General features: G+C 49.6%; 1 protein-coding gene and 1 non-coding gene across 2 annotated transcripts in view; one reads left to right on the top strand and one right to left on the bottom strand.

The window, feature by feature from the left end:
* TOGARAM2 (TOG array regulator of axonemal microtubules 2) overlaps nt 1–24,607 on the bottom strand; it is a 45,177-nt gene that overhangs the window by 7,534 nt on the left and 13,036 nt on the right. Inside the window, 10 exon segments of the mRNA XM_070380195.1 lie at nt 6,393–6,609; nt 7,483–7,675; nt 9,185–9,279; nt 9,670–9,787; nt 13,921–14,079; nt 16,186–16,421; nt 17,190–17,295; nt 18,164–18,317; nt 20,235–20,399; nt 20,625–20,775. Coding sequence (XP_070236296.1) covers nt 6,393–6,609; nt 7,483–7,675; nt 9,185–9,279; nt 9,670–9,787; nt 13,921–14,079; nt 16,186–16,421; nt 17,190–17,295; nt 18,164–18,317; nt 20,235–20,399; nt 20,625–20,775 — 1,594 coding nt within the window.
* TRNAS-GGA (transfer RNA serine (anticodon GGA)) lies at nt 1,789–1,861 on the top strand. Its single transcript has one exon. It is a non-coding gene; the product is annotated as a tRNA-Ser (tRNA).

The raw sequence follows: 24,607 nt of genomic DNA, 5'->3' as shown, positions 1-24,607 counted from the left end.
GTAAGAAACACAGAGGGGAAAATGTATACATGTACATCCTGTGCATCTCTGCAACTTGCAAAAGTTCCAGAGTAAAATAATTTGTTCGGAAAGATAAAAGAGATACCAGGTTCTAGAATATTTCAGTTAGCAAGAAGTGGTCTCAGGGTGTCCTGGTAAAGCTATAAATGTGTAAGAATAGATTTTTATATCAACATCACCTGCATTATTGTTTCCAGGTGCTTCTGGTTGTCACCCCACCCATGGCTAATGATAGCCATGAGCTCACCTCTGTGAACAAGGACTTCTTCCCCTTGCTCTCCCCCATCAACACTCAGTTCAGAACATTCTCTGGGTGCCGCTAGACCTCCCCACCCCTGGCCACTGATATGACCTGCCAGAGCCCAAGAGAAGTGGAGATCTTGGGGAATACTTGAAAATGCACAGCCAGGGGACATCTGTGCCAGCCCATGCTCCCATGGTGCCTGACACACAACAGATGCCCAATAAATGCTTATGGACAGCAAGGCAATGCTAAAGCAGACACACTAAGTTGGCCTAAACTGGTCTATGCACCCCAGATAACACCCCAAGTAGTTGCCTTTCTGCCTCTGACTACTTCCATAGTGACAGCTCACCGTTTGTGTCACTCCTAGGTTTACTGGGAGTCAGTAAAGGACAGTGGCTAAGGGGGTACACTGGGTCCAGATCGCCTGGGTCTGAACCCTGGCCCTTCCATGTTTCACTGTGAGATGTTGGACAAGTCACCCTCTCTAAACCTCAGTTTACCCATCTATAAAATGGGGATAATATTAGTACTTTCCACATAGAGCTGCTTAGGATACTGCCTTGAGAAGACAGTTACTATGCAAATATAAGTTATTGTTGCTACTATTACTATGATTACCCTAAAATACTCTGAAAGCCCAGCAACCTTCATGAACCTCAGCAACCTTAATTGAATCCTCTTCAATTAAGAGGCTGGAATCTAACTTTCAAAAACTTAAAAATCCATGCTCAATTAGACTAACACAGAGTTTTCATAGGCTCCTTTTACATACCATAAGAAGCCACACTGGCCTTGGTGCTGTCCACACAAAAGGGAAAGCAAAGCCTTCAGTATAGAGAAGTTAGCCATGGGCTGGCAAGCCAGTCATCTCGGCCTCCCTGAGCCTACAATGAGCCTCCCCTCTCTACAGTGGGCTGAGGTCTAGCAGGCCTCACACCTGTCTCATTCAACGTGATTCCAAGGCTACCAGGCCATGTCATTCCCAGGCTACTGGGAAGCCAGAGAAGAGCTTTTAAGAAAGCATGAAAAAAAAACAAACATGGTATCATAAACAGTGGTAGCAAAGACACTGGAGTCAAACTGGGCTCCCAACAATAAGCACAAGACTCAGTAAGTTATGACTCCCAGGTGACTCAGTGGTAAAGAATCTGCCTGCCAAACAGGAGATGCGGGTTCAGTCCCTGGGTTGAGAAGATCCCCTGAGAAGGAAATGACAACCCTCTCCAGCTTTCTTGCCTGGAGAATTCCATGGACAGAGGAGCTTGGGGGGCTACAGTCCATGGACTTGCAGAGTCAGACACAATTTAGTGACTAAATCACCACCACCACCTGTAAGTTATATCACACACCTGAATTCTCTGTGGCCACCAAATCTAGGTCTGTTCATTGCAGGGAAACTGGGAATAAGCCACCAAAACAGAAAAATACAAGCTATGACATAGCATGTGATGGAGCTGTTGAAAGTGACTCAAGTGCATAATTATGTGTAAATACTCATGCTCTGCTTTTTAAAAGGGGCTTCCCTGGTGGCTCAGAGGTTAAAGCGTCTGCCTGGAATGCAGGAGACCCAGGTTCGATCCCTGGGTCAGGAAGATAACAGGATGCAAATTTCAATGTGTAATATTATCATGACACTGTACACAAATATACACAGAAAAAAATACCTAACATGAAAAATGCTGACTGTCAGCAATGGTTTCTTTAAGGAGTCCAGACTGTAAGTTATTTTCCTTCCAAATGCTTCCATTTTTCTTTTGCTCAGTAATTAATAAGTATGACTTTTACAGAGGTGGAAAGTAAACTTTATATTTTTAATAAAGCTAACTAGAAAGACTACTTAACAGCATGGGAAATTGAGTGGTGTTAAGTGAAAGGAGGAGAAGGCAATGGCACCCCACTCCAGTACTCCTGCCTAGAAAATCCCATGGACGGAGGAGCCTGGTAGGCTGCAGTCCATGGGGTCGCTGAGGGTCGGACACGACTGAGCGACTTCACTTTCACTTTTCACTTTCATGCATTGGAGAAGGAAATGGCAACCCACTCCAGTGTTCTTGCCTGGAGAATCCCAGGGACGGGGGAGCCTGGTGGGCTGCCATCTGTGGGATCACACAGAGTCGGACACGACTGAAGTGACTTAGCAGCAGCAAGTGAAAGGAGCAAAGTCAAAATTGTATTTACATTATTATTAATATTATGAAATTTGTATACATGCAGACAAAAAAACTGAAGATAAGAGAGACATTTTTAAGCAGTGGATATATCAGAGGGACACCTTGGATGAATTTTATGTTTCATTAACAATACAATGTTGGTCAGATGATTTGTATAAAGTAATGAATTTAAAGTCAGAGCAAAAGAGCAAAAGTAGATCTGATGCTGCCCATTTCTGAGCTTATCTGCTCCCTGCAGCAATAGCCAGAACTGCACTAAATAGTTTCTTTGGCGCTCAGTCTGACCAGGTGAGCTGTCAGCAGCCTAACGTTTTAATTAATGAAGTTTCTTCTGTAACTGTCCCAGTAACAGAGCCCAAAGAAAGAGCCAGCCAGTCTTTGCTCAGGAACCTCCTTGATCCCCGAAATAACTCTCCTGAAATCAGAAGGTCTTGGTGCTGAGTAGAAGAGATGACACCCCAGGCTCAGGCCCGGAGACGCCCTCAGGCAGGCAGTGACCAAGGGCAGAGGACAGGGAACAAGGCTCCCGACATGTCTCCTTTTTCACATGGGCAGAAATCCCACCTGCTGTGTCAGCCAGCACACCAGTGGCCCACTCACCCCGGGGAAAAGCGAGGGACTGGGAGAGATATGGTATCTGATTGTTCTTGCCTGGAGAATGCCAGGGACGGGGGAGCCTGGGGGCTGCCGTCTATGGGGTCGCACAGAGTCGGACACGACTGAAGCGACTTAGCAGCAGCAGCAGCAGCAGCCCAGACTATATCACCCGATTCTAGAAACAAGAGGTCACCTATAAACAAGAGGTCACCTAAAAAGACCAATCTCCCAGTTTGGCTGTGTCAACTGGACTTTATGCCAGAAGACAGCCTGCCCCGTTTGTGTTTTTGACCCCCTTGAGCCCCATTGAGTGGGAAACAAACAGTAATGTGCTGTGACTTTCCACACAATTATCTCATAGCATTTCATAGCTTCTCTCCAGCCTGGAGCCCAGAGTCCCTCATGGGGCATGAAGAGGCCAGCTTGGGAGAAAGCTCCTTCTGCTCAAAGGACCCCATGCCACTACAGGAGGGGTCTGTGAGGGCTAAGGGTCAACTAGAGCTGCCGGGCTCAGCCTGGGTGATTCGGGAAAGAGGGTGTATGCCCCTCCTCTCCTGTCACACCTGCCGCAGTCTCTACATCCACCACCCAGTCCCCCGGGACACTGGGAAGTTTTGTTTCTTGTATCCATTATTTCCTCTGCAGGGCAGGCCTAGACCATTCCAGGCAGAAGAGGACTATTCTTTGGCAAAGCTTAGCAACTGAATCCTACCAGTTCTGACCTTCATGGATTGAGAAGTAGGCTCATGACTTCACAGTTAAGAACACTTCCAAAACCAAGCATTACTGGTTAGGCTGGAAGGGCATGGCTCAAATGACCAGGAGCCAAGACCCTGGGCTTGACACTTTGGGAGCCACAGGAGCCTTGTGCCAGGCGTCAGTGGGCTCCATCCATCCCTTTGAAGCCAACTCCATTCCATTCCAGCTTAGCACCCACCTAAAGATTAGACAGGAGGACGGGGCCGCTTCCCCTGCCTCCATTCTCCTTGCACCAAATCGTCCGGCTGATGGACAGAGGGAGCACTATCAGCCATCCCCAAGGGGACCCTGTTCCAGGAGGAAAGGAGAACCTTAGACATCTTCCTAGATGCTGTAACCTGCCTCAAGGTGGGTCAGATCATGAAAGCAGGCCATCCCTAGGCTCCCTTTTCTGGGTGTCCAGCCCAGGTAGGTACAGCAGGGCCCCAGGTAGAGGAGACATGAGCCTTGTGACTGTGTGAGACATCAGATTGTGTAGCTCAAAGTTCAGGTGCTCCGGTGTGCTCAGGGAGGCCAGCTCAATTGCAGAAAAGGGGAAACTAAAATCCCTGGACTGGGAAGAGTTAAAAGCTCCTCTCCCCAGACAAGGGTGCTCAGCCTCTTCAAATAGCTAAAGCCTATTTTGCTTGGTGCTGGTTTTCCCAATAAATCTAGGGCCCACAGTGATTTACCAAGAGCCTTGGTTATTGGCAACAGCAATCTCACTTACCCAGAGCAGTGCAGAGAACAAGCTGTAATTTAGAGCTGGATTTATTTTGTTTGTTCTACAGCAACAAACTCAGCAAATCATAAATTCCCTCTGAGATGAAGAGAGGAAATTGACAATATTTATGATCTCAAGAGGCGGAGAAGGGCCTGACCAGGCCTTTAATTTGTAACTGAAACTTCTCCTGGAGGCTCCAGCCAAGGACACAGCTGGTGTCCCAGCCCCAGGGAGCTGGGCTCAGGCCAGGGTGCGGGATGGGGAGGAGGGGTGGGTGTGTCAGGCGGCGTTTCCAGCCGCACCATGGGGATGGATGCTCTGTGCATTCCAGAGGCAGGACATGGCTCTGTGCTCATCGGAACATATGGCAACAGAGCCAATAGTGGTTCTCAGATCAAACATTTCCTTACATCAAGGCAAGACTAGTTTGTGAAAGACTACTGGTCTGGACATGAGTCTATCATTTACTACGTTCTCACATACCTGAGGTTTTGAACTTGCACTTCAGTCTGTGTACTAGATACACCAGATATGACCATCTAATCATCTAGCAAAGGAATGGATAACAGAAGGTCATATACACACTGCTGTATTCAAAATGGATATCCAACAACAAAATGGATAACCGCAGGGAACTCTACTCAATGTTATGTGCCAGTGTGGATGGGAAGGAGGCTTGAGGGAGAAGGGATACACGTGTATGTATGGCTGAATCCCTTCACTGCTCACCTGAAACTACCACAACCTTGCTAATCAGCTATGCATGCGTGCTTGCTAAGTCATTTCAGTCACATCCAACTCTGTAGCTCGCCAGGCTCCTCTGTCCATGGATTCTCCAGGCAAGAATACTGGAGTGGGTTGCCATGCCCTCCTTCAGAGGATCTTCCCAACCCAGGGATCAGACCCACATCTCATGTTTCCTGCACTGGCAGGCAGGTTATTTACCACTAGCACCACCTGTGAAGCCTGGTTAATCTGCTTTATTCCAAAAAAAAAAAAAAATTAACAATATAATGTCTGAAAAAAAAAATAAATAGATGCACCAAAATTCCCACTTAATGTTCCAGAACCAAGATGTGATCCTGCAAAGCTCATAAGGGACAGAGGAGCTGCCGTCTTTCCTCATGTCTCTCCCTTGGCTTCTGCCTTTTTGTTCTTTTCATTCTTCCCCCATCCCTCACTCCACTGTCACTCTCCACTCCTCACCCCAAATCACTGCAAAGGCAATTCTCATTCATTCCATGCTCAAAAAGTCAAAGGGATCCCAACCTGACTCCTATATCAGACAGTCAAGGTGGTCACCTTTGTCCTTTCCAACAGGCTTGCCCTCCTGTCTCACCAGCATCCTGCCTGGTTCCCATACAGACCACATCCCCTACTACTATCTCTACAACTAAAAAAAACTTGACAGCTCTTCTAACTCCTTCTCAGTGATCCTGATCTGTTTTTCCATCAGTGCCCCAGTGGCTCACTTGCTTGGCACTATATGACCCAGGGCGAGTTATTTCCATCATGTGTACCACGAGGAGGCAAGACTAGGTTGTCTCCACTTCTACCAGATGGACATGACATGGAAAAGCCTACAAATAAAGAACCTGGGAGACCCTGGGCTGCCCACCCATGCCCTATGCAGCCTCAGGAAATATTGGGTTGGCCATAAAGGTAATTTGGGGTTTTCCATAAGACCCCAAATGAAACTTATGGGGTTACAGGAAATCCCAAATGAACTTTTCGGCCAGTTCAGTGTTTGACCTGAGAGCCAATCAATGCCTTTTCACTGCTCTGCTGATTCCAAAGGAGGGAAGGTGGAAATGTCCATCCTAAGCTTAACAGAGGGGCCAGGGAGGGAGCCAGCCACCTACCAGAGCCCAGCAGGGGCTCAGAGTAGGCTCACCTAGACTCTCAACCATTGCATCCAGCGCCGTCGCCGCAGCCGCGTAAATTCCTGCGTTCTTGGAGTTGAGGTTGTCTGCTACAGCAATAATGATGGAGAGCAGCATGGGCTGTAAGCTTTCTCTCAGGAGGGGGATCATCTTGGCGAGGGACTCCAGCGCCCACTGATTCACCTTCTTGTTGGAATCCTGAAGCCTCGGGGTGAAAGCATCAAAGACCTATTGAGGGAACAGAAACCAAGAGCCCATGGGAACCCAGGCTGGGCAGGAGTCCTACAGCCCAACCAGCTGCCCTCGGCAGGGATTCCTCCTCCCTGCTGGGGACCATCCAGCCTATGTCAGAGCATTCCCAGTGATGAAGAGCTCACCTCTCAAAGGGGGAGGCAACAAGAGGGGAAGGACTGTATACTGAGTACTCGTTGGGAGCAAATGGCATAGAGTATCTTGTTAGGTACTCTGCACTCGCTCATAGAGTAATCTTAATGACCCATGAAGCACAGGTTCTCATCCTCAGTTTACCATTAAAATACAAAACAAAACCTGAGGCTGAGAGAGGTTAAATGATTTGCCCAGATCACACAGCTAGTAAGAAACTTCAAGCTTATGTCTTAACTACTCTACTATGTGCCTTGAGTGTCAGCAGCCTCACTCCGGGAAGAAGCAGGCATCTACCCTCATTTCCAGACTGTGAAACCTGTGCTTTCTCTGAACCCACCCATCCAGCCATCCTGGCCCAGTTGCCTGATCAACCACATGTTCTACCCCCAAACCTCATGTGCATAGCAGGGTTGGGGCAGCCCTTAGCCATGGCAACCTCCATCTCCACCCTCCTCCCTATAAATCTGCTGGGAGGATGAAAAATAGCCAGCACGTCTCTGAGTGGTCCCAAGGTGCCCAACAGGAAGCAATGCCCTTGTCCTCTTGGCCACTTCCAGATAATCTTATGTCACCATGGAAACTGAAAAGCAAGTGTTTGTCAGGCTCCCTTTACCCTGGAGGGTCTGGCACAATGTCCAACCCTCTCCCGAGTTTTCCAGATTGAAGTTGCAGACACTGGGGGGAGAGACAGGACAGGTGTGGGGTGACACTCACCTGGACCAGGTTGGCAGTGATGAGCTCTGGCTTGGCCCTGCAGTGCTCAACGAGCTGCCCCACACCTTCCATCCGAGACTGGTACTCCTTGGCCTCCAGCAGCCGCGTCAGCTCCCGTAGCTGTTCCACCATCTCCAAGCCACCCCGCATGGAGGAGCGCAGCCCCACCAGCCGTGGGCCATTAGAGCAGAGCCTGCGTGGAACAAGCATCTGACCTGGGCAGCCCCAGGGAATGAATATACATCGTGTGCCGTGCACAGCCCCCAAAGACAGATGGGGCTGAAACCAGAGTTTGACCTGCAGCTTAGTCCACTCGAGCCTCCCCTCCACCCACTGCTTGGGGTCACAGGCCTCAGAAACTCTCGAAGTGCCTTTTCCTCAGGAGGGTGCCAATTGGGTGCCTAGGGTTCTGTCCTCTTATCAGTGGGCAGAGCTCTTTCTTCTTGCTTTTTTTTTTTCCTTCCTCTTTTCAGAAGGTAAGTTAGGAATGGGGTGAGGGAGATTGGAGTGAGGGTTGAAATCCATGGAATGACAACAGACACACTTTGTTGGGGAAGGTCTTGCCAGGAGCCTGCATCCTGACCCCTGGTTGTCTAGGCTCTGCTCATATCCTCTGGGAAGAGGGAAATGTTAAGAAGCCCTGTTGTCCTAACATTTGTCTTAACATCACAGGCCCATCATATTCCCCTGGTCTGTTCCAGCCAACAAGAGAGCTGCTTCACACAGAACTCCTATCCCCCAGCCCCAGTGCTCACCTGGGTCTCTGAGTTCTGCCCTACACCTGAGTCCCACCCAGCAGAGGCCAACATCATCCATTCTGACAGTCATCTCTAATCCCCAGGCTCCTTGCCTAACTGTGTGCCAAGAGCTCTGCTGGACACTGTGGGCGATGAGATGAGAGGTGTGGTCTTTGCCCAAGGAGCTCATGGACCAATGGGAGGTGAAGGACTGAAGGCCGGGGCAACCTGTCCACCTAGGGGACATGGGGCAGAGGGGCAGAGAGAGCTTCTGGGGGAAGGTCACGGTGGGGTCACGTCTTATAGAATAAATAGGCACGTTCCAGGTGCAGATGACACAGCATAGGCAGAGGCACAGGAAAGAGAGAACTCGGAGGGCCGGGGAGCTGCGGTCTGGCTGAGAGCAGGGAGTTAATCTAGAAGACGTGGAGGGGGCTTCCCCCAGGGGTCCAGCTAAAGAGTCCAGATGTTCTCCCACAGAAGGAGTTTAGTTTTAAGTGCAGGAGTGACTTTCAGATTCCTGTTGGGTGTCTACCTCCTCCTGATGCCCACTCTCTCACCCCTGGGCCTATTCCTTCTCACCTGCCTTGACTCTACCTCTGCCTCTAAATTAGTCCCAGGATGGCCCCTCTGATGGCAAAAGGTGCTCTAAGTGGATGGAGAAACCCTGAGTTCACATGGAGCCTGACCACATCCCCCTTAAACAGCAGCTACATGGCTGAGACTTCAGGAACCCATCTCTACCAGCAGATGCTCCCTAGCCCACAATTTGCCCTCCCTGAGATGTGGGTGGGGGAACTCTCCCCATAAACTCACCCATGAGTCCTGCCGACCAAGTAGGGCTCAGTTGCAGCCCAAATGCATACCCCTCTCCCCACCCAGGGCCACTGCAGGCCCCAGGCCAAGCAGAATGTCATGGTCAGCAGTCTTGGATGCGAGCCCCAGGGAGACAAGAGCTACTGTACCCGTCCTGGCCAGGAAGCCCATTCTCATACACCACCAGACTTCTTGACAGCTTGCGGTCTTTGGCGGATGGAAGCTCATCACCATCTTCTATTCCCTTGAGAAATACATACACACACAACATGAGCTGAAAGGGGCGGCCCTCTGGGGAACTGCCAGATGCTCCAGTCTAGACCGAAACAAGAGGAATAACCCCTTCCACCCAGGAGAGCTTGGGAGGGCCCTGGGGAGCCTTTCAGGGGTCAAGATCCCCACTTAGAAGATGAAGGCAAGAAAACCTAGGCAGGCACAAGGGACACAGGCATCGTGAAGCAGAACCAGGTTTGAGCACCGGGAAGGAAATTCTACCCATCAGGCGTCATGGATAAAATGAAAGCCTCTAGAGCACATGACCCCTCCCCTTGACCCGAGTGAGGGTTGCAGGCTGCCAGGCTCAGCCCTGATGCCCACCCCAGACCAGCTCACACCTCACCGCCTGCCAACTCACCCGCTGTTTAATAGCTGTCATGACCTTCTGCAAGTCATGCGATGGAAGGGACTGCTTCAGAAATGCATCAAACTTTGTGTTTGACATCAAGATATTCACCATCTTCCGGCCGTAAAACCTGCCATTGGAGAAAGATCAGGATGAAACAACAGCCACAGGAATGCAATACAAATTTGCTTTACAGTTCTGCATAATTTTTATAATTATAGTAAGAGAATTTTTAATACTTTTTCTATTGTGACAGTAATCCCAACTCAGAATAAACACTGACCATAATCCCACTACCAGGAGAAAACCACTATTAAATTTTTATATTATTTTATTATATATTACATATATATTTTTAGTTGATATCAGAATGTATATACAACTTTTACCCAGCTTTTTTTACTTTATCATTAGTCATCTCCCCATGTCATCCTTTTTAATGGCTAAGTAATATTCTGTTGGATGGCTACACCAAAGAGTAATAACTTTTTTTCTAGCATGAGACATTTAGAAGTCTGAGAAAGGGTGTGGTGGGGCAATCTAGGAAGGAGGGGTCAGCTCTACCTGATGAATAGTGGTGGTAGGGGGGGACCCCATAAGACAGTCTACTGGACCTGCAAGAGTGCAGTTGGAGAATAGCATGCAGAGACCAGACCCAGGAAGAGAACAGGATAGAGAAGAAGGAAGGTAAGACCCAGTTTAGGGAGATGTGAAGGAACTGGGCTTGAAGCTGAGGAATGACCAGATTTGCACTAAAATCAAAATGTTTCAGGACTTCCCTGGTGGTTCGGTGGAAAGGAAACCAGGAAAGGAAACCACCTGCCAATGCCAGGGACACGGGTTCGATCTCTGGTCCAGGAAGATCCCACAGGCCGAGGGCAACTGAGCCAGTGCACCACAACTCCTGAGCCGGCGCTGTAGGGCCTGAGAGCTGCAACTGCTAAGCTTGTGTGTCTGCTGCAACTACTGAAGCCCGTGTGCCTAGAGCCCGTGCTCCGCAACAAGAGAAGCCACTGCAGTGAGAAGCCTGCATGTCACAATGAAGAGGAAGCCTCTCTCCTTACAACTAGAGAAAGTCCACACAAAGTAACGAAGACTCAGCACAACCAAAAATAAATACATAAACAATTTTTTTTTAATGTTTCAGGCAGCAGTGTGGAGAATGGATCTTCCAGGACCAGGCTGGGGTCCAGGAGACCTATTAGGAGGCCACTATAATAATCCAGGCAAGAGATGCTAAGGCCTGACATAGGCAGGAGGGTGGGGTTAAGTAAGGATGATCAGATTCAAGAGATGCTAAAGAAGATGAAATTGAACGGTTTGGCAGCTGATTGGAGGTGGAGCCTGAAGCATCCAGAATTATCATATTCACTCAATCTAAAACTTCATTAATTGTAAAAATGCACAATTAATTTATTTCCAAAAGAAAAACAGAAAAAGAAGACACAGGCAATTTCCACTGCCTTCAGTGACACGGCCCCACATGTGAAAGCCATCCATCCTTCTACATGCTATCTCAGAAACAGAAATAACACTTCTTGTGGGGACTGCCTTCCTTCCTTAGGTCAGGTAAAGTACCTAATGGTTGCTTTGTAAGAAACTGTGGAATCTGGGTCGTTCCTTCAATGATGAATGTTTGCATTAATATCGAATTTATGCCCCAACACTCTGTTTCCATGCCTTTTCTCATATACAATAACTCTTCATTTCAATGCCAAAAACAGTGTAATATTTCTAGACATTTTAAACAACGATTCAACTCAACAATTCTCCACAGGGACTTCTTAAATAAATATAAAAGGCTAACCAGCAAACAAAGTCTCATAATGTAGTTCCTACAACACAGACAGTAATTCAAAGGTTTATATGATGAGCAACGAGCATCAAGTTTGCAATTGTGTAGATAGTAAAACCAAAGTCTTAATTGCTGCCTGGCCAACAACAACTGTGAGATGGCTAGGATTCTAAGATATTAAAATGTGGAGGGAAAAATGAAGTATAACTTCCCCATTTTTAATCTCAGATGACTCAGTAAATAATAGTGACTTTTAATAAGAGAGGGAACACAGCAAGAGAAGCAGCCTTCAGGAGAAGGCAGTGAATTCATTTAGGATGACAGTGGGACATCCCAGTGATGGGTCCTGGGGAGGCATCAGAGAGATGGACGGATGCTCAGAGAAGGAGCTGCCTGGAGGCAGACACAGGGGAGCATCAGAGTTTCACTGTGACTGGAGCCACAGGAAGTAATGGTGTCGCTCAAAGAAAGCTGCAAGGCAGGGGTGAGGACTGAAGACACTCCTGAAGCCATGGGCATCTGGGTGAGGGGGGAGATGGGGGAGAAAGACACAGAGGAAGGAGGAGAACCAGGGAGTGTGGCACCATGGAAACCAGAAGCATAGGGTTCAAAGAAAGAAAATGAAGTGCAGTCAATGCCATCCAGTGTGAGAGAGAGGTCGGCAAGGGGTTTAGATCTGGAGAGGTATTAGATCTCAACGTCCCTTCCCCCACCCATGATGAAGAACAAACCAATCAAACCTTCTATTCAATACTTCCCTGACAATATTCCTCCCTTCAGTAGATGGCCCTTTCAGTCACCCCACAGTTCATCTGAAAACCTAAGTGTCATCTCTGACTCCTTTTTGAAATCCTCACCACCAACCTGCGATCAGCTCTGCCTTCAAAATACACCCCAATCCACCCTCTCCCTCTTCTGCAGCCTCCAACATGACTTGCCCAGATTCTGGGGTAGCCATCCACCCAGCATCCCACCTGCATCCTGGCTCCTCTCCCCAACTATCAATCCTCCAGTGGTCAGAGAGACTTTTTTCAAAAAAAGTAAAAGACTAGCAAAGATATCAAAAAGCACCCAAATGCATTAGCAATCAGGGAGGAAGGAAAGAAGCAGTAGTGAGCTAGCACTTCTATCCACTAGACGGGTAAAAATGTGAAATCCAGAAATTGCAAGCTTGTGAGGATGTAGGCACCTCAGGGGCAGGGGAGGAGGGGCCTCCCTGGTAGCTCAGACAATAAAGAATCTGTCTGCCATGTAGGAGACCTGGGTTCAAACCCTGGGTTAGGAAGATTCCCTGGAGAAGGGAAGGGCAACTCACTCCAGTATTCTTGCCTGGAGAATTCCATGGACAGAGGAGCCTGGAGGGCTGCAGTGCATGGGGTTGCAGTCCTGAGGCGCAGTCCTGTGGGAGTGCATGGGGAGGGTGCATGCGTGCAATGCCGCCTTCCCGGCTACACCCTGGGACAGCCCATGTGAACGCACCACCTGGCACACAACACAGAACACAGTCTGGACTTGTCCTCTGGAGCTGAACCAGGAGTGGTGGGGGCTTCAGACATAACACGTCACGAACTGAGAAGTATGATAGATGACCCCAACTCCAGCTTTTAAAGACTTCTACCAAAACCCCAACCCCTGACCCATGAGGCCCTCCCCGGCCTGGCCTTGCTTCCTCCCCACCACTGCCCACCATTCCCCTCGTTCACTGTGCTCCACGAAGCCTCGCCTTCTCATCATTCAACACCCAGCTTAGCCCATCCCAGGGGATGTACCACCTGCCTTTGCTGGGACTCTTGCACCCCAAATCCTCAAAGAGCTGGGCCCTACTAGCCAATCAGTTCTCAACTCAAATGTCGGTCTTTAGTGAGATATCTCTTGACTCTCAACCTAAAGTAGTCCCTACCTAGTTCTCCATTACATTTTTGTTTTGCCCCTTATTTGTGTCTAAAATTGTCATAATTATTTACTTGTTTATTATGCAACTAGGAGGTAAGATCCAAGACAACGGGGGTCTAATTTTTCCTGTTCACACCTGTGCTCATAGTAATGAACAGAATGCACATCGCATATCTCTTGAAAAAAATGAATGAATGGATAGCTTTATAGGGAATGGAGCCTACTTCGTGGGCATTTACCGGGACAGAAACTAGAGCAAGACTGCAGTGGCTAGAGGGGGAGTGAAAGGTGAGGGATGGGAGGCAGATGGTAGGGTTGCAATGGCTAGAGAGGGAGTTAAAGGTGAGAGATTGGAGGTAGAGGGTAGTGGCCATTCCCTGAGCGGGCCTGGCTCTGGCTGTGGTGGTGTGGAGAGGTGGGATGACAGCTGTAAGGAAAGGACACAACTTTGTCCATCACTGTCCCTCCCCGTGGCCCTGGGGAAGCTGAGCTGCATGAGCAAGACCCTCGGGGTGGCTGACGGCCTTGTCTGCCCTGGGCTGGCCGGGTCAGCCGTCCCCGGGGCCCTGCATTACCTGGTGTCCTGGTTGGAGTCCTGGGCCAGTCTCACCAGGTTGTGCACCAGCATGTCTGTGCTGTCTCTGGTGCCTGAGAGGAGCTTCTCGGCGCCTATCTGCTCCAGGACGACCGACAGGTGCTCGGCAGTGCACTTCCGGACTAAGGGGTTTCGGTGGCTGAAAGGAAACACAGTCATGGGCAAGGGCTCAGCCAAGGAATGGGGTTTTGGGTGGCGGTCGGGGGCATCCCCAGACTGGCACACATGGACCTACAGTTGTGCCTCCATGTTTCATGCGACAGGGGGCTCCCAATTTTGTCCCTCCAGGGCTCAGGGGAATCTTCAAGGAAGAGCGGTCCCTTCCTGACAATGGAACTGAAGCCACGTGACGTCCCCAGGCCCACCGTGTGCCCACCACCCCTGTGCCCTCCTGAGCTCATGTGCTGCCCTTGCCTAAATTCACTTCTCACCTTTTCTCTACCTAGGATACCCTACTTCTGCCTTCTGAGCCCCCAGACAAAACTAGTACTTTCTGGGGGAGAAGGGCACTGTCCTTTGTCCCCTGGTAAATACAGGGGTACCCCATGGTTCCCAAGGATCAGACACTAAGTCTTCCTCTCAACTGAATCCCCTGTTCCCCTCTGGCATGGTGACCCTTCAGCACTTCGTGGGCATTTACTGTGTGTTCACTGAGCTGAATTGAAACAGGAGGTGGGATAGGAGATCGATGGGTGATTTCTAGGGGAACCTGAAATCTTACAGGAGGAACCCATTGGGATGTCACCTCTTGTGCATTCAATGTGTCCACAGTCCATTGCATTAGGTGACACTGGCCCCTTCCTCCCCACTGGGGACCATTCCAGTAGAACACAAAGGGAGACTTCCCTACTCCATGTGGCCCAGGGACCAGCGCATTAGCATACAAGTCAGAATCTGCACTTTAGCAATATCCTGCTGCTAAGTCGCTTCAGTCGTGTCTGACTCTGTGCGACCCTGTAGACGGCAGCCTACCAGGCTCCTCCACCCATGGGATTTTCCAGGCAAGAATACTGGAGTGGGTTGCCATTTCCTTCTCCAATGCATGAAAGTGAAGTCGCTCAGTCGTGTCCGACTCTTCGTGATCCCATGGACTGCAGCCTACCAGGCTCCTCTGCCCATGGGATTTTCCAGGCAAGAGTACTGGAGTGGGGTGCCATTGCCTTCTCCAAGCAATATCCTAGGGAGTTCCAATGCACAGCCTTGTTCCAGGCTCCCATGGTTCTTCCTGACAAGAACCAATTGGCTCGGTTTACCATGAGCACACCCTCCCTGACAGGCTCTGCACTAGACACCTTTGAACCAGGGTCTCCTCAACTCCACAAGCTAATTTCGTCATCATCTTGCAGGCAAGGAAGCAGAGGCATGGGGAGGAATCCAGAAAAAAAATACAATTGCTTTCTCCCTAGTTAGAAACAACCACAATCAGCACTCAATCAATGTCAGGTGAGACAGGCGCTTCCCCTACCCCTCTTTCATGAATCAATTCCTGTACTCTTCCTAACAATTTTATTATTATCCCTGGTCTCCTTTTACAGATGAGGAAATAGAAGCTTGGGGGAAGTTTAGTAACAATCCAGGCTGAGAACTTAGGTAATGTGGTTCAGGAGTCTGTGGGCAAAGGCCTTCTAGCTATGACAGCTCACCCTGGGTTCTACCCAATAGGCCACCCGGGATAACGGTCAGTGACTATCTTGTTGGGGCTGAGAGTTGTGTCACCCTGTGGGAGAAAGGGCTTGGGGGAATGCTTCTGGTTTTGCTGTTGGTGTTGGTTTTTGAAAAGAGCAGATCTGGCTGCAGAAGGGCTCTGACAGCAGCCTGTCCCCTCCTCCTCGCCAGAAGGCCAAGTGGGGCCAGCTAGAGCAGATTTTGTGCCTTGCTCTGCTCACGGCCCAGATTTCATCAGAAAGAAGTATCCCTCCCCTGGGTAGAGTGAGACTCAGGCCAAAGGCTGCCTCTGCCGTCCCATCTCTGGGGACAGTACCACGGCTACTTCAAGCTCCCCAGTGTTGAGCACAGAGTAGCACCCGTCCCTTCCCAGCTGGTGCCTGGGACAGCTACAAGCTGCCCTCATTATCCCCAGCCTGGCCCAGGAGAGGCTGGAGAGAGGTCCACCGGGGAGGAGGGGTCTTTCTCCCCAAGGGAAATGCTTGAGGCACCTGCACCATCTCCCTGCTCTGCCCCTACCCAGCGCCTCTCCCCTTTGCCTCACCTCCCCAGGCTGCCCCCCGCTCAGGTCCCCACGTACTAGATGCCCACGGAGGTGAGGGCCACCAGGGAGCGGGCAGGGGTCACGTGCTCCACCATGGCCCCCAGGGACCGGTTGGCTGCCCTTTGGATGAACCCGCTGGTGTTTGCCATCTTCTGGAGCAGGCAGCGGGTGATCTCCTCGGCCTCCTGGTCCATGTTTTTCTTCAAGGCCCGGAAGAGGTCTCCCAGCGTGCTGATGGCCAGGCGGGACACCTTGGAGCGGAGGTTGGTGACCTTGGAGAGAGATGGGCGGGGATCTGCAGGACTGCTGGGCCCTGCCAAGGGCTCCAACACATAGGAAGGAGGAACCCTGCACCAGCCCTCCTGTGGCCCACACCCTCACGCAGGCCTAGGCCTCGCCAGACTGGAAATGGAAACCCTGCAGTAGCTCTGGGCAAAGTAGTCTCATTTTTAAAAAACATCATTACTTTTGTTATCATCATAATTATCAATCCTCCTATTATCATTATCATCTGGAATTTGTACAACACTTAGTCTTGAAAGCACTTCTACAATTAATGTTTAATTTGATCTTCACAAGGCCCCCCAACGGGGACAGTCTACTCCCAAGGACAGGGGGCATTGCCTCTGCTTGTGATAAGATACATCTTATTGCCCATCTGGGCCCGCCCTTAGGGCAAGCCAGCCCTAGCCTCACAGGAGAAAGGATTTGGGAAATGTTACAACTGCTCACAAGTTGGAGATCTAGCCCAGAACACTCCATCCCTCCTCAGGTATTCTAAGTACAGAGGACAACGCAGGGCTGTGACAGATCTCAATACCCAGAGATTAGAAATAAGGAAACTCCGGGCCTCAATTTTCCAGTCTAAGAAATGGGTGTCTAGCTCCCACCTCTGTGGCTGAGAGCAGAGAAATAAGCAGGGATGCCCTGGGAGCCACGGACCCCTCTGCAGCTGCTGTGTGACCGGCACTGGCAGTAGCACCAGGGAAGGGGGACTGGCTGGGGGTCCAGCAGAGCACACGGGGCACGGGAGCCCTTACCTCCCCGGTCACGGCCAAGGACACATCATGTAGCCTCCCGGTCAGGACCTCCGAGTGACAGGCTGCCAGGCGCTGGATGCTCACCAGGCCCCTCTCCTTCATCTGCCTGAGAAGCAAGTCCAGGCCCTGTCACAGGTGACTGGGGGAGGGCACTCTACACAGGGCGCCCACACGGCCACCACCCTCGCCGCAGCAGGGAGGGATCTGATGGCATCAGCGGCAATGTCCTGGTGTCACAGCCAGGCTGAAAGGCCAACAGCCCAATACAGGCCATTTTACGGGGTCCATGACCCACCCCAACCCAGGATAGAGGCCCACCCCCACAACCCAAGCCTAGGCCACCCACAGAGCCTGTGCCTGCAAGAGAAGGCTCTTAACATGAGGACTAAAGGAGGCCTTCCCACAAATGGGACCTCAAGTCATCACTTTGCTCATGACCAAGACTGGTGGTGCTAGTGGTAAAGAACCCGCCTGCCAATGCAGGAGACATAAGAGATCCGGGTTCGATCCCTGGGTTGGGAAGGTCCCTTGGAGAAGGGCATGACAGCCCACTCCAGTATTCTTGCCTGGAAAATCCCGTGAACAGAGGAGCTTGGTGGGCTACAGTCCATAGAGTCGCACAGAGTCAGACACTACTGAATCGACTTAGCACACAGCACACAAGACTGTGTGGGGGAGGAACACCAGAGCGGGATGAACTTGACTTAGAGAAAGGAAGGACTCTAACCTTCCTCAGGTCCCCATGGAAGCGTTACAGAGTCAGATTGTACTTCCTAGGCCCGGCTCTGGGGCACCACAGAGCCGAGCACAGGACTGTTGGCAGCCCTGGACAGACACTGGCCGTGGGACTCACATGCAGTCCCCTCCCCCCATCTCCGCGGGACCAGGGTCTGCAGTGGGGGAGAGGCACGGGGCAGGAGCTCCTATGCAGCCCCACCCCACCCCATCACAGGGTACACGGGCTGTTTCCTCACCAGTCACTGCTCTTCAGGCACTGCAGGGCATCCACCAGCCCCAGCTCAGGGTTCGAGAAAGGCCTCAACTCCCTGAAAGCTCGAAGATCCGTCTCTTCCTCCTCTTCTTCCCACTCAGGAGACCCCAAAGTGAGCACCGCAGGTAAGGACTGAGCTGTAAGAAAAGGAGAGGAGCAGAGGGGTTCACCCAGAAGACCTGAGGCCTCCACAGCACGGCACTGAAGCCACCTTATTGAGAAAGGGAAGACGGGGTGGAGGGTCTGCAGGCTGAATGGACTTGTAAGGGCTAGAAGCCAGGGCCTGGGCTGCACTCCCTGGGGAACCATGGAGACCACCTAACTCCAACCTCTCGTTGACCGTTTTTATCCCTACCCATGCTATCCTGATTATGATAAACACACTGGCCTGTGATAGGCTGCTTAATGTCATGTGACCAAGCCCACCCAGCTGGTAATTCGTCCCCAATCCTGCCCTTGTCTGTGGCTAGAGGTGAGGACAGCAATTCTATGAAGGAATGACTCCCTGGCTCTAATCTTGTCTCCACCCAGGAGCCTGTGGTACAACTTCTCCTCCTCCTTCTCCCCAATTCTCCATCCTCTGGTGAAGCCAGGGTCCTCCCGACAGTCCCTTAGCTCCTTCATTAACAGAGCTAGGACCAGAATCCAGATTTCTCACTTCCCACCTAGTTCTCTGCAGAGGTTCATCTTTACGTGGCTTTCACAATGTGGTACCCAGGAAGTCCAAGGCAAGAATGAGCTGAGGGGTAATACTCTCCTTAAAGCCAAGACACAAAGACCTCATTCATTCTTGGATTCTCTTCTCAACTTTGCCAATGGATCAAGAGTCATCAGACAAAGTCTAAATCCCTATGGGCCACCATCACCTTGCGTGATCTTGGGTGACCTTGGGTGACTTTGAGTCTCTGGGTCTCAGTCTGTTGTCTATTAAAGAAGTAACTTAGATTAGAAAGATCAATGTTTCCCAAGTACCAACCATTCAGTTACCACTTCCATGGGTTTTGGGGTTTTTTTTGCTATATCTCTTAAATACTTGTACCCTTATTTACTGGGTATTTTTCCTTCAACTTCCTTTTCAAAGCCTGCTGCTGCTGCTGGAGAAGGAAATGGCAACCCCTAAATAAGTTTATTTAATGGAAATTTATATCACTACCATAATTTGTAAATGATTATTTGTCATAGTGTGTGATAAATATTTACAGTCAGAGTAAAAGAATATTATAAACTCTCGCTACAAAGTGGCAGTCAGATTCTGATGTTTCTAGCCAGGAAGATCTCTTTGTTTAGAAAGGAAACTCAAAAGTCTTAGTAAGGGGTTAAAAATTAGCACCAGATTAAGACTTTCTATTTGATGGTATCAAAAGAATAGAAAGAGAATGAAATAGAAAGGTGAGCCGGTATTATTTCTAGCACCCAAATGATGCTCTATTCTCCCACCAATGTGTTACAATATCCTATACTTAAAGAAACTCTGAACCAAGTTGGTTGTTTTCAAATGTTCTTTTGTAGCAAAATCTTTTCAAATGAAATCCCACATAGAAACCTAATATGCCAAAAGGGGAGGCAAAATAGACCCTCCTTTGGTAGAATGGGGACAGGGCCTCCCCTTGTCCCTTGGCACCTTCCTGAGTGTCCCATAGAACCTTCAGGTCCTTTCATCCCAGTCTGTAACCAGCCCTGTCCAGCCCTGACATTTTATGAGGCAACAAGCCCAAGATTTTCCCAGAAGCCTTTTCTCCTCTTCCGGGTGTTTCCAGATATTTCCACAGAGGCTGTTATTAGCATCTGTGATCCTGGTGCTCTGGTGGGTCCTCTAGGACATGTCACACAGGTTGGGCACACCTGTCCAGCCATCCACAATTCCCTTTACAACAGGGCTGGCCCATAGACACACTACTGTTCCTGTCTCTGGCAACCCCAGGCTGCCCCCTGCTCTAACAAGGGCAACAGGCAGAAGCAGAGCAGCAGAGGGCACCCTTGCCAGGCCCCTAAGCATCCAAGACAGCATACCAAGAGACAGATATGTGCCCCCCACGAGGTGGTCTGGGCCCCACCTGAAGCATGGCGGGCAAAGCTGGGTTCCTTCTTGCTGATGGGGATGCTGGGCAATGAGGCCCGGCTGGCCCGCTTCCTCAGGATGACGCCAAGGTTGTTCCTGCGGGGGCTGCTCAGCCCAGTGGGCACAGACAGGGTCCCACTGCCCCGGAGAGGAAGGAGGCCTGCGGAGGCAGAGAAAGTCCTTGGACAGAGCCAGTCCTGCCTGGCCCCAGAGCCCCCCTTTGGAAATGGGCCCATCGGTGAACTACGAGAGAGCAAAGTGACTCCCTGTCCAGTCTCAGGATGTAGACTGTGTAGATGGGAAGTGTGGAAATGTTCTCTTTTTGGCCCAGGTGTTGGTAAGAAGTGTCCCCAGCCTGAAGGTGCCTTCCCCAAACACCCAGTACCTTCCTTCATCAAGGTCCTCCGGGAGCCCAGGCTCTGGGAAGTGAGCTCTCTGTCCCTCTCCGGCTCCTTTGCCCTGCGGAATAACTCCATCTCCTTCATCTGCTTCAGCTTCATCTTCTCCTGGGCAGACCTGGCAATGGTGACCTGAATCTGGCACAAGGTCAAAGCAAATTCCATCACCTTGGGGACCCAATTGTGCTTTCTATACCTTCTTCATTCATTCAGTCATCAGGAACATGAGTGGCTCCTGGGTGCCAATAGCTGTTCTGAAAATGATCAAAAACTCAGAGGCCTTGCTCCCAAAGAACTATGTGGAGTGGTGAGATGGCAGCAAACAGACCAGCCTCTGATGTCAGGCAACCATGCACGGGAAGGAAAGTAAGGGACACAGGGTGATGGGGTTTGTTTCAGGTAGGGCAATCTCAAGGTGGTGACATTGAAGCAGAGACAGAAACAAAGTGAGGAGCAGACCGAGTCTGGGGGCTGCTGGGTGTGGCTGTGAGCCCCAAGGAGGACACTGGTTGGTGTGCCCAGAGTCAGAGGCGAGGCAGGACACAGGTCGGGAGTGGTGGGTGTAGGGCAGGAGCCACAGCACACTGGCCCGGTGGTCTCTGGTGGGGACTTGGGCTTCTCCTCTGGAGGACACAGCAAGTCACTGGAGGTTCTGAACAGAAGAATGACATGATCTGATTCCCTCTTTTTTTTTTTTTTCCTTTTTCTTTTCTTTTTTTTTTTTTTTTTTTTTTGGCTGGGTGCGGGGATTCTCTAAGTATTGTTCTTTATAACTTTTTATTTCGATAAAATTAAAGATTCACAAGAAGTTGCAAAAATAGAACCAAGAATTTCCAGGCAGGACTTGGACTAAGATAGCCGGAAAAATGAAAGAATGACCAGATTCTGGACAAGTTCAAAAGTAGAGCCCACGGCTTTGGCCGATATATGAGGTGTGGGATAAGAGAGAGACAGGAGGTGGGATGGGGCTGCGATTTGGGGTCAGAGCAGCTGGAAGTCTGGAGTTGCCTTTTACTGCCATTCACAGAGAGGACACTAGGAAAAGGAAGTTTTGGGGTCGGGTAGATGAGAATTCAACAGTTAAAATCTTGGATAAGGTAAGTTAGAAATATAACTAGAGACCTAGAGGGCTCCCAAATCTCCCTCTCCAGCCCAGACCTTCCCCTGAACTCCAGAAGCTGTTAAATTATATGACTGCATTTATATAGCACTGATACTCAACATCTGCATTTAGGTCTCTAGTTATATTTCCAACTTTTTTCTATCATTTTTCCGGCTATCTTAGTCTAAGTCCTGCCATGTGGAAATTCTGGTTCTATTTTTGCAACTTCTTGTGAATCTTTAATTGTGTCAAAATAAAAAGTTATATAGACGGGGGAGCCTGGTGGGCTGCCGTCTATGGGGTCGCACAGAGTCAGATACGACTGAAGCGACTTAGTAGCAGCAGCTGCATAGAGGTGGTACCTAATGCCATAGGTCGGGTATCAGGTTACAGCAGTCAGTGTAAATAGACAAGATGCTAGAGGTGTGAGTTCTGAGTGCCATCACATAGAGGTCGGGAAGACAAGGAGGAGCCAGCAAAGAAGGACCAGGAAGGATGTAACTGATGTAGTCAGAGAAGCAAGAAAGAAGCAGCCCTCATTTCCATTCCTTGGTGGGGAATTCAAGAAGGATGAGCCACAAAAGCTGGCAATGGGTCAAGTTGAAAGAGCACTGTGACTGATGCTCACGGGAAGGTGGATCCACCAGTGCCTCAATGGGGGTGATTTCAGTGGGGCTGTGGGGACTAAACCTACTGGCCCACACTCAGGAGAGGACTGGTAAAGAGACAAGGCAGAATTTTTGCTTCGGTTTGGTTTTCTTAAGATGAGAGAGAACTAAGATACTGGTGGGAATGATCCAGTTTCAAGGAAATTATTGCTGATGCAGGAGAAAGACAAGTGCTAGAGTTGGGATGTCAGATGGATTGAGCTCGAACACCAGGAGAAGGAAGTGAGCGAACGGGCTGCTTGAGGTTGAGATGATGGCAGGGAAGATGTTATTTGCAGTGCCAAGGTCTACGGTATGACCATGGGAGTGAGTGGCTAAGGTGGGTAGAGGATGAGATCATTTCATGGCCCTGAATTATTCCTCCTTTGCCTCATGGTCTGTCACCACCGCTGGAGAGGGAGGATGTGGTAGCTGGACCTTATCAGCATCACTGGATCCCACAGCACATGCACATAGCAGGCTTTCAAGATACGTTTATTGCACTTTTATATGTCTGTTTTAAAGGAAGATCATAACAGTGACTCTGCATGTATGTACGCATGCATCCAGATAATCACGATGGTGTGATCACTCACCTAGAGCCAGACATCCTGGAATGTGAAGTCAAATGGGCCTTAGGAAACATCACTACGAACAAAGCTAGTGGAGGTGATGGAATTCCAGTTGAGCTATTTCAAATCCTGAAAGATGATGCTGAGAAAGTGCTGCACTCAATATGTCAGCAAATTTGGAAAACTCAGCAGTGGCCACAGGACTGGAAAAGGTCAGTTTTCATTCCAATCCCAAAGAAAGGCAATGCCAAAGAATGCTCAAACTATCGCACAATTGCACTCATCTCACATGCTAGGACAGCAATGCTCAAAATTCTCCAAGCCAGGCTTCAACAGTACGTGAATCTTGAACTTCCAGATGTTCCAGCTGGATTTAGAAAAGGCAGAGAAACCAGAGATCAAATTGCCAACATCCGTTGGATCATTGAAAAAGCAAGAGAGTTCCAGAGAAACATCTATTTCTGCTTTATTGACTATGCCAAAGCCTTTGACTGTGTGGATCACAATAAACTGTGGAAAATTTTGAAAGAGATGGAAATACCAGACCACCTGACCTGCCTCTTGAGAAACCTGTATGCAGATCAGGAAGCAACAGTTAGAACTGAACATGGAACAACAGACTGGTTCCAAATAGGAAAAGGAGTACATCAAGGCTGTATATTGTCACCCTGCTTATTTAACTTATATGCAGAGTACATCATGAGAAACACTGGGCTGGAAGAAGCACAAGCTGGAATCAAGATTGCCGGGAGAAATATCGATAACCTCAGATATGCAGATGACACCACCCTTATGGCAGGAAGTGAAGAAGAACTAAAGAGCCTCTTAATGAAAGTGAAAGAGGAGAGTGAAAAAGTTGGCTTCAAGCTCAACAGTCAGAAAACTAAGATCATGGCATCCAGCCCCATCACTTCATGGCAAATAGATGGGGAAACAGTGGCTGACTTTATTTTGGGGGGCTCCAAAATCACTGCAGATGGTGATTGCAGCCATGGAATTAAAAGACGCTTACTCCTTGGAAGGAAAGTTATGACCAACCTAGACAGCATATTAAAAAGCAGAGACATTACTTTGTCAACAAAGGCCCGTCTAGTCAAGGCTATGGTTTTTCCAGTAGTCATGTATGGATATAAGAGTTGGATATAAAGAAAGCTGAGTGCCGAAGAATTAACGCCTTTGAGCTGTGGTGTTGGAGAAGACTCTTGAGAGTCCCTTGGACAGCAAGGAGATCCAACGAGTCCATCCTAAAGGAGATCAGTCCTGGGTGTTCATTGAAAGGACTGATGTTGAAACTGAAACTCCAATATTTTGGCCACCTGATGTGAAGAGCTGACTCATTGGACAGACCCTGATGCTGGGAAAGATTGAGGGCAGTTGGAGAAGGGGACAACAGAGGATGAGATGATTGGATGGCATCACCAACTCAATGGACATGTGAAGTGAAGTGAAGTCGCTCAGTCGTGTCTGACTGTGACTCCATAGAACTATAGCCTACCAGGCTCCTCCCATGGAATTTTCCAGGCAAGAATGAATACTGGAGTGTGTTGCCATTTCCTTCTCCAGAGGATCTTCCCCACCCAGCGATCGAACCCGGGTCTCCTGTATTGTAGGCAGACGCTTTACTGTCTGAGCCACCAGGGAAGTCAATG

This window comes from Bos mutus, chromosome 11 (genome assembly GCF_027580195.1).
Source record: "Bos mutus isolate GX-2022 chromosome 11, NWIPB_WYAK_1.1, whole genome shotgun sequence".
NCBI classification, from domain to species: domain Eukaryota; kingdom Metazoa; phylum Chordata; class Mammalia; order Artiodactyla; family Bovidae; genus Bos; species Bos mutus.
This window is presented reverse-complemented; position numbering and strand designations above follow the sequence as displayed.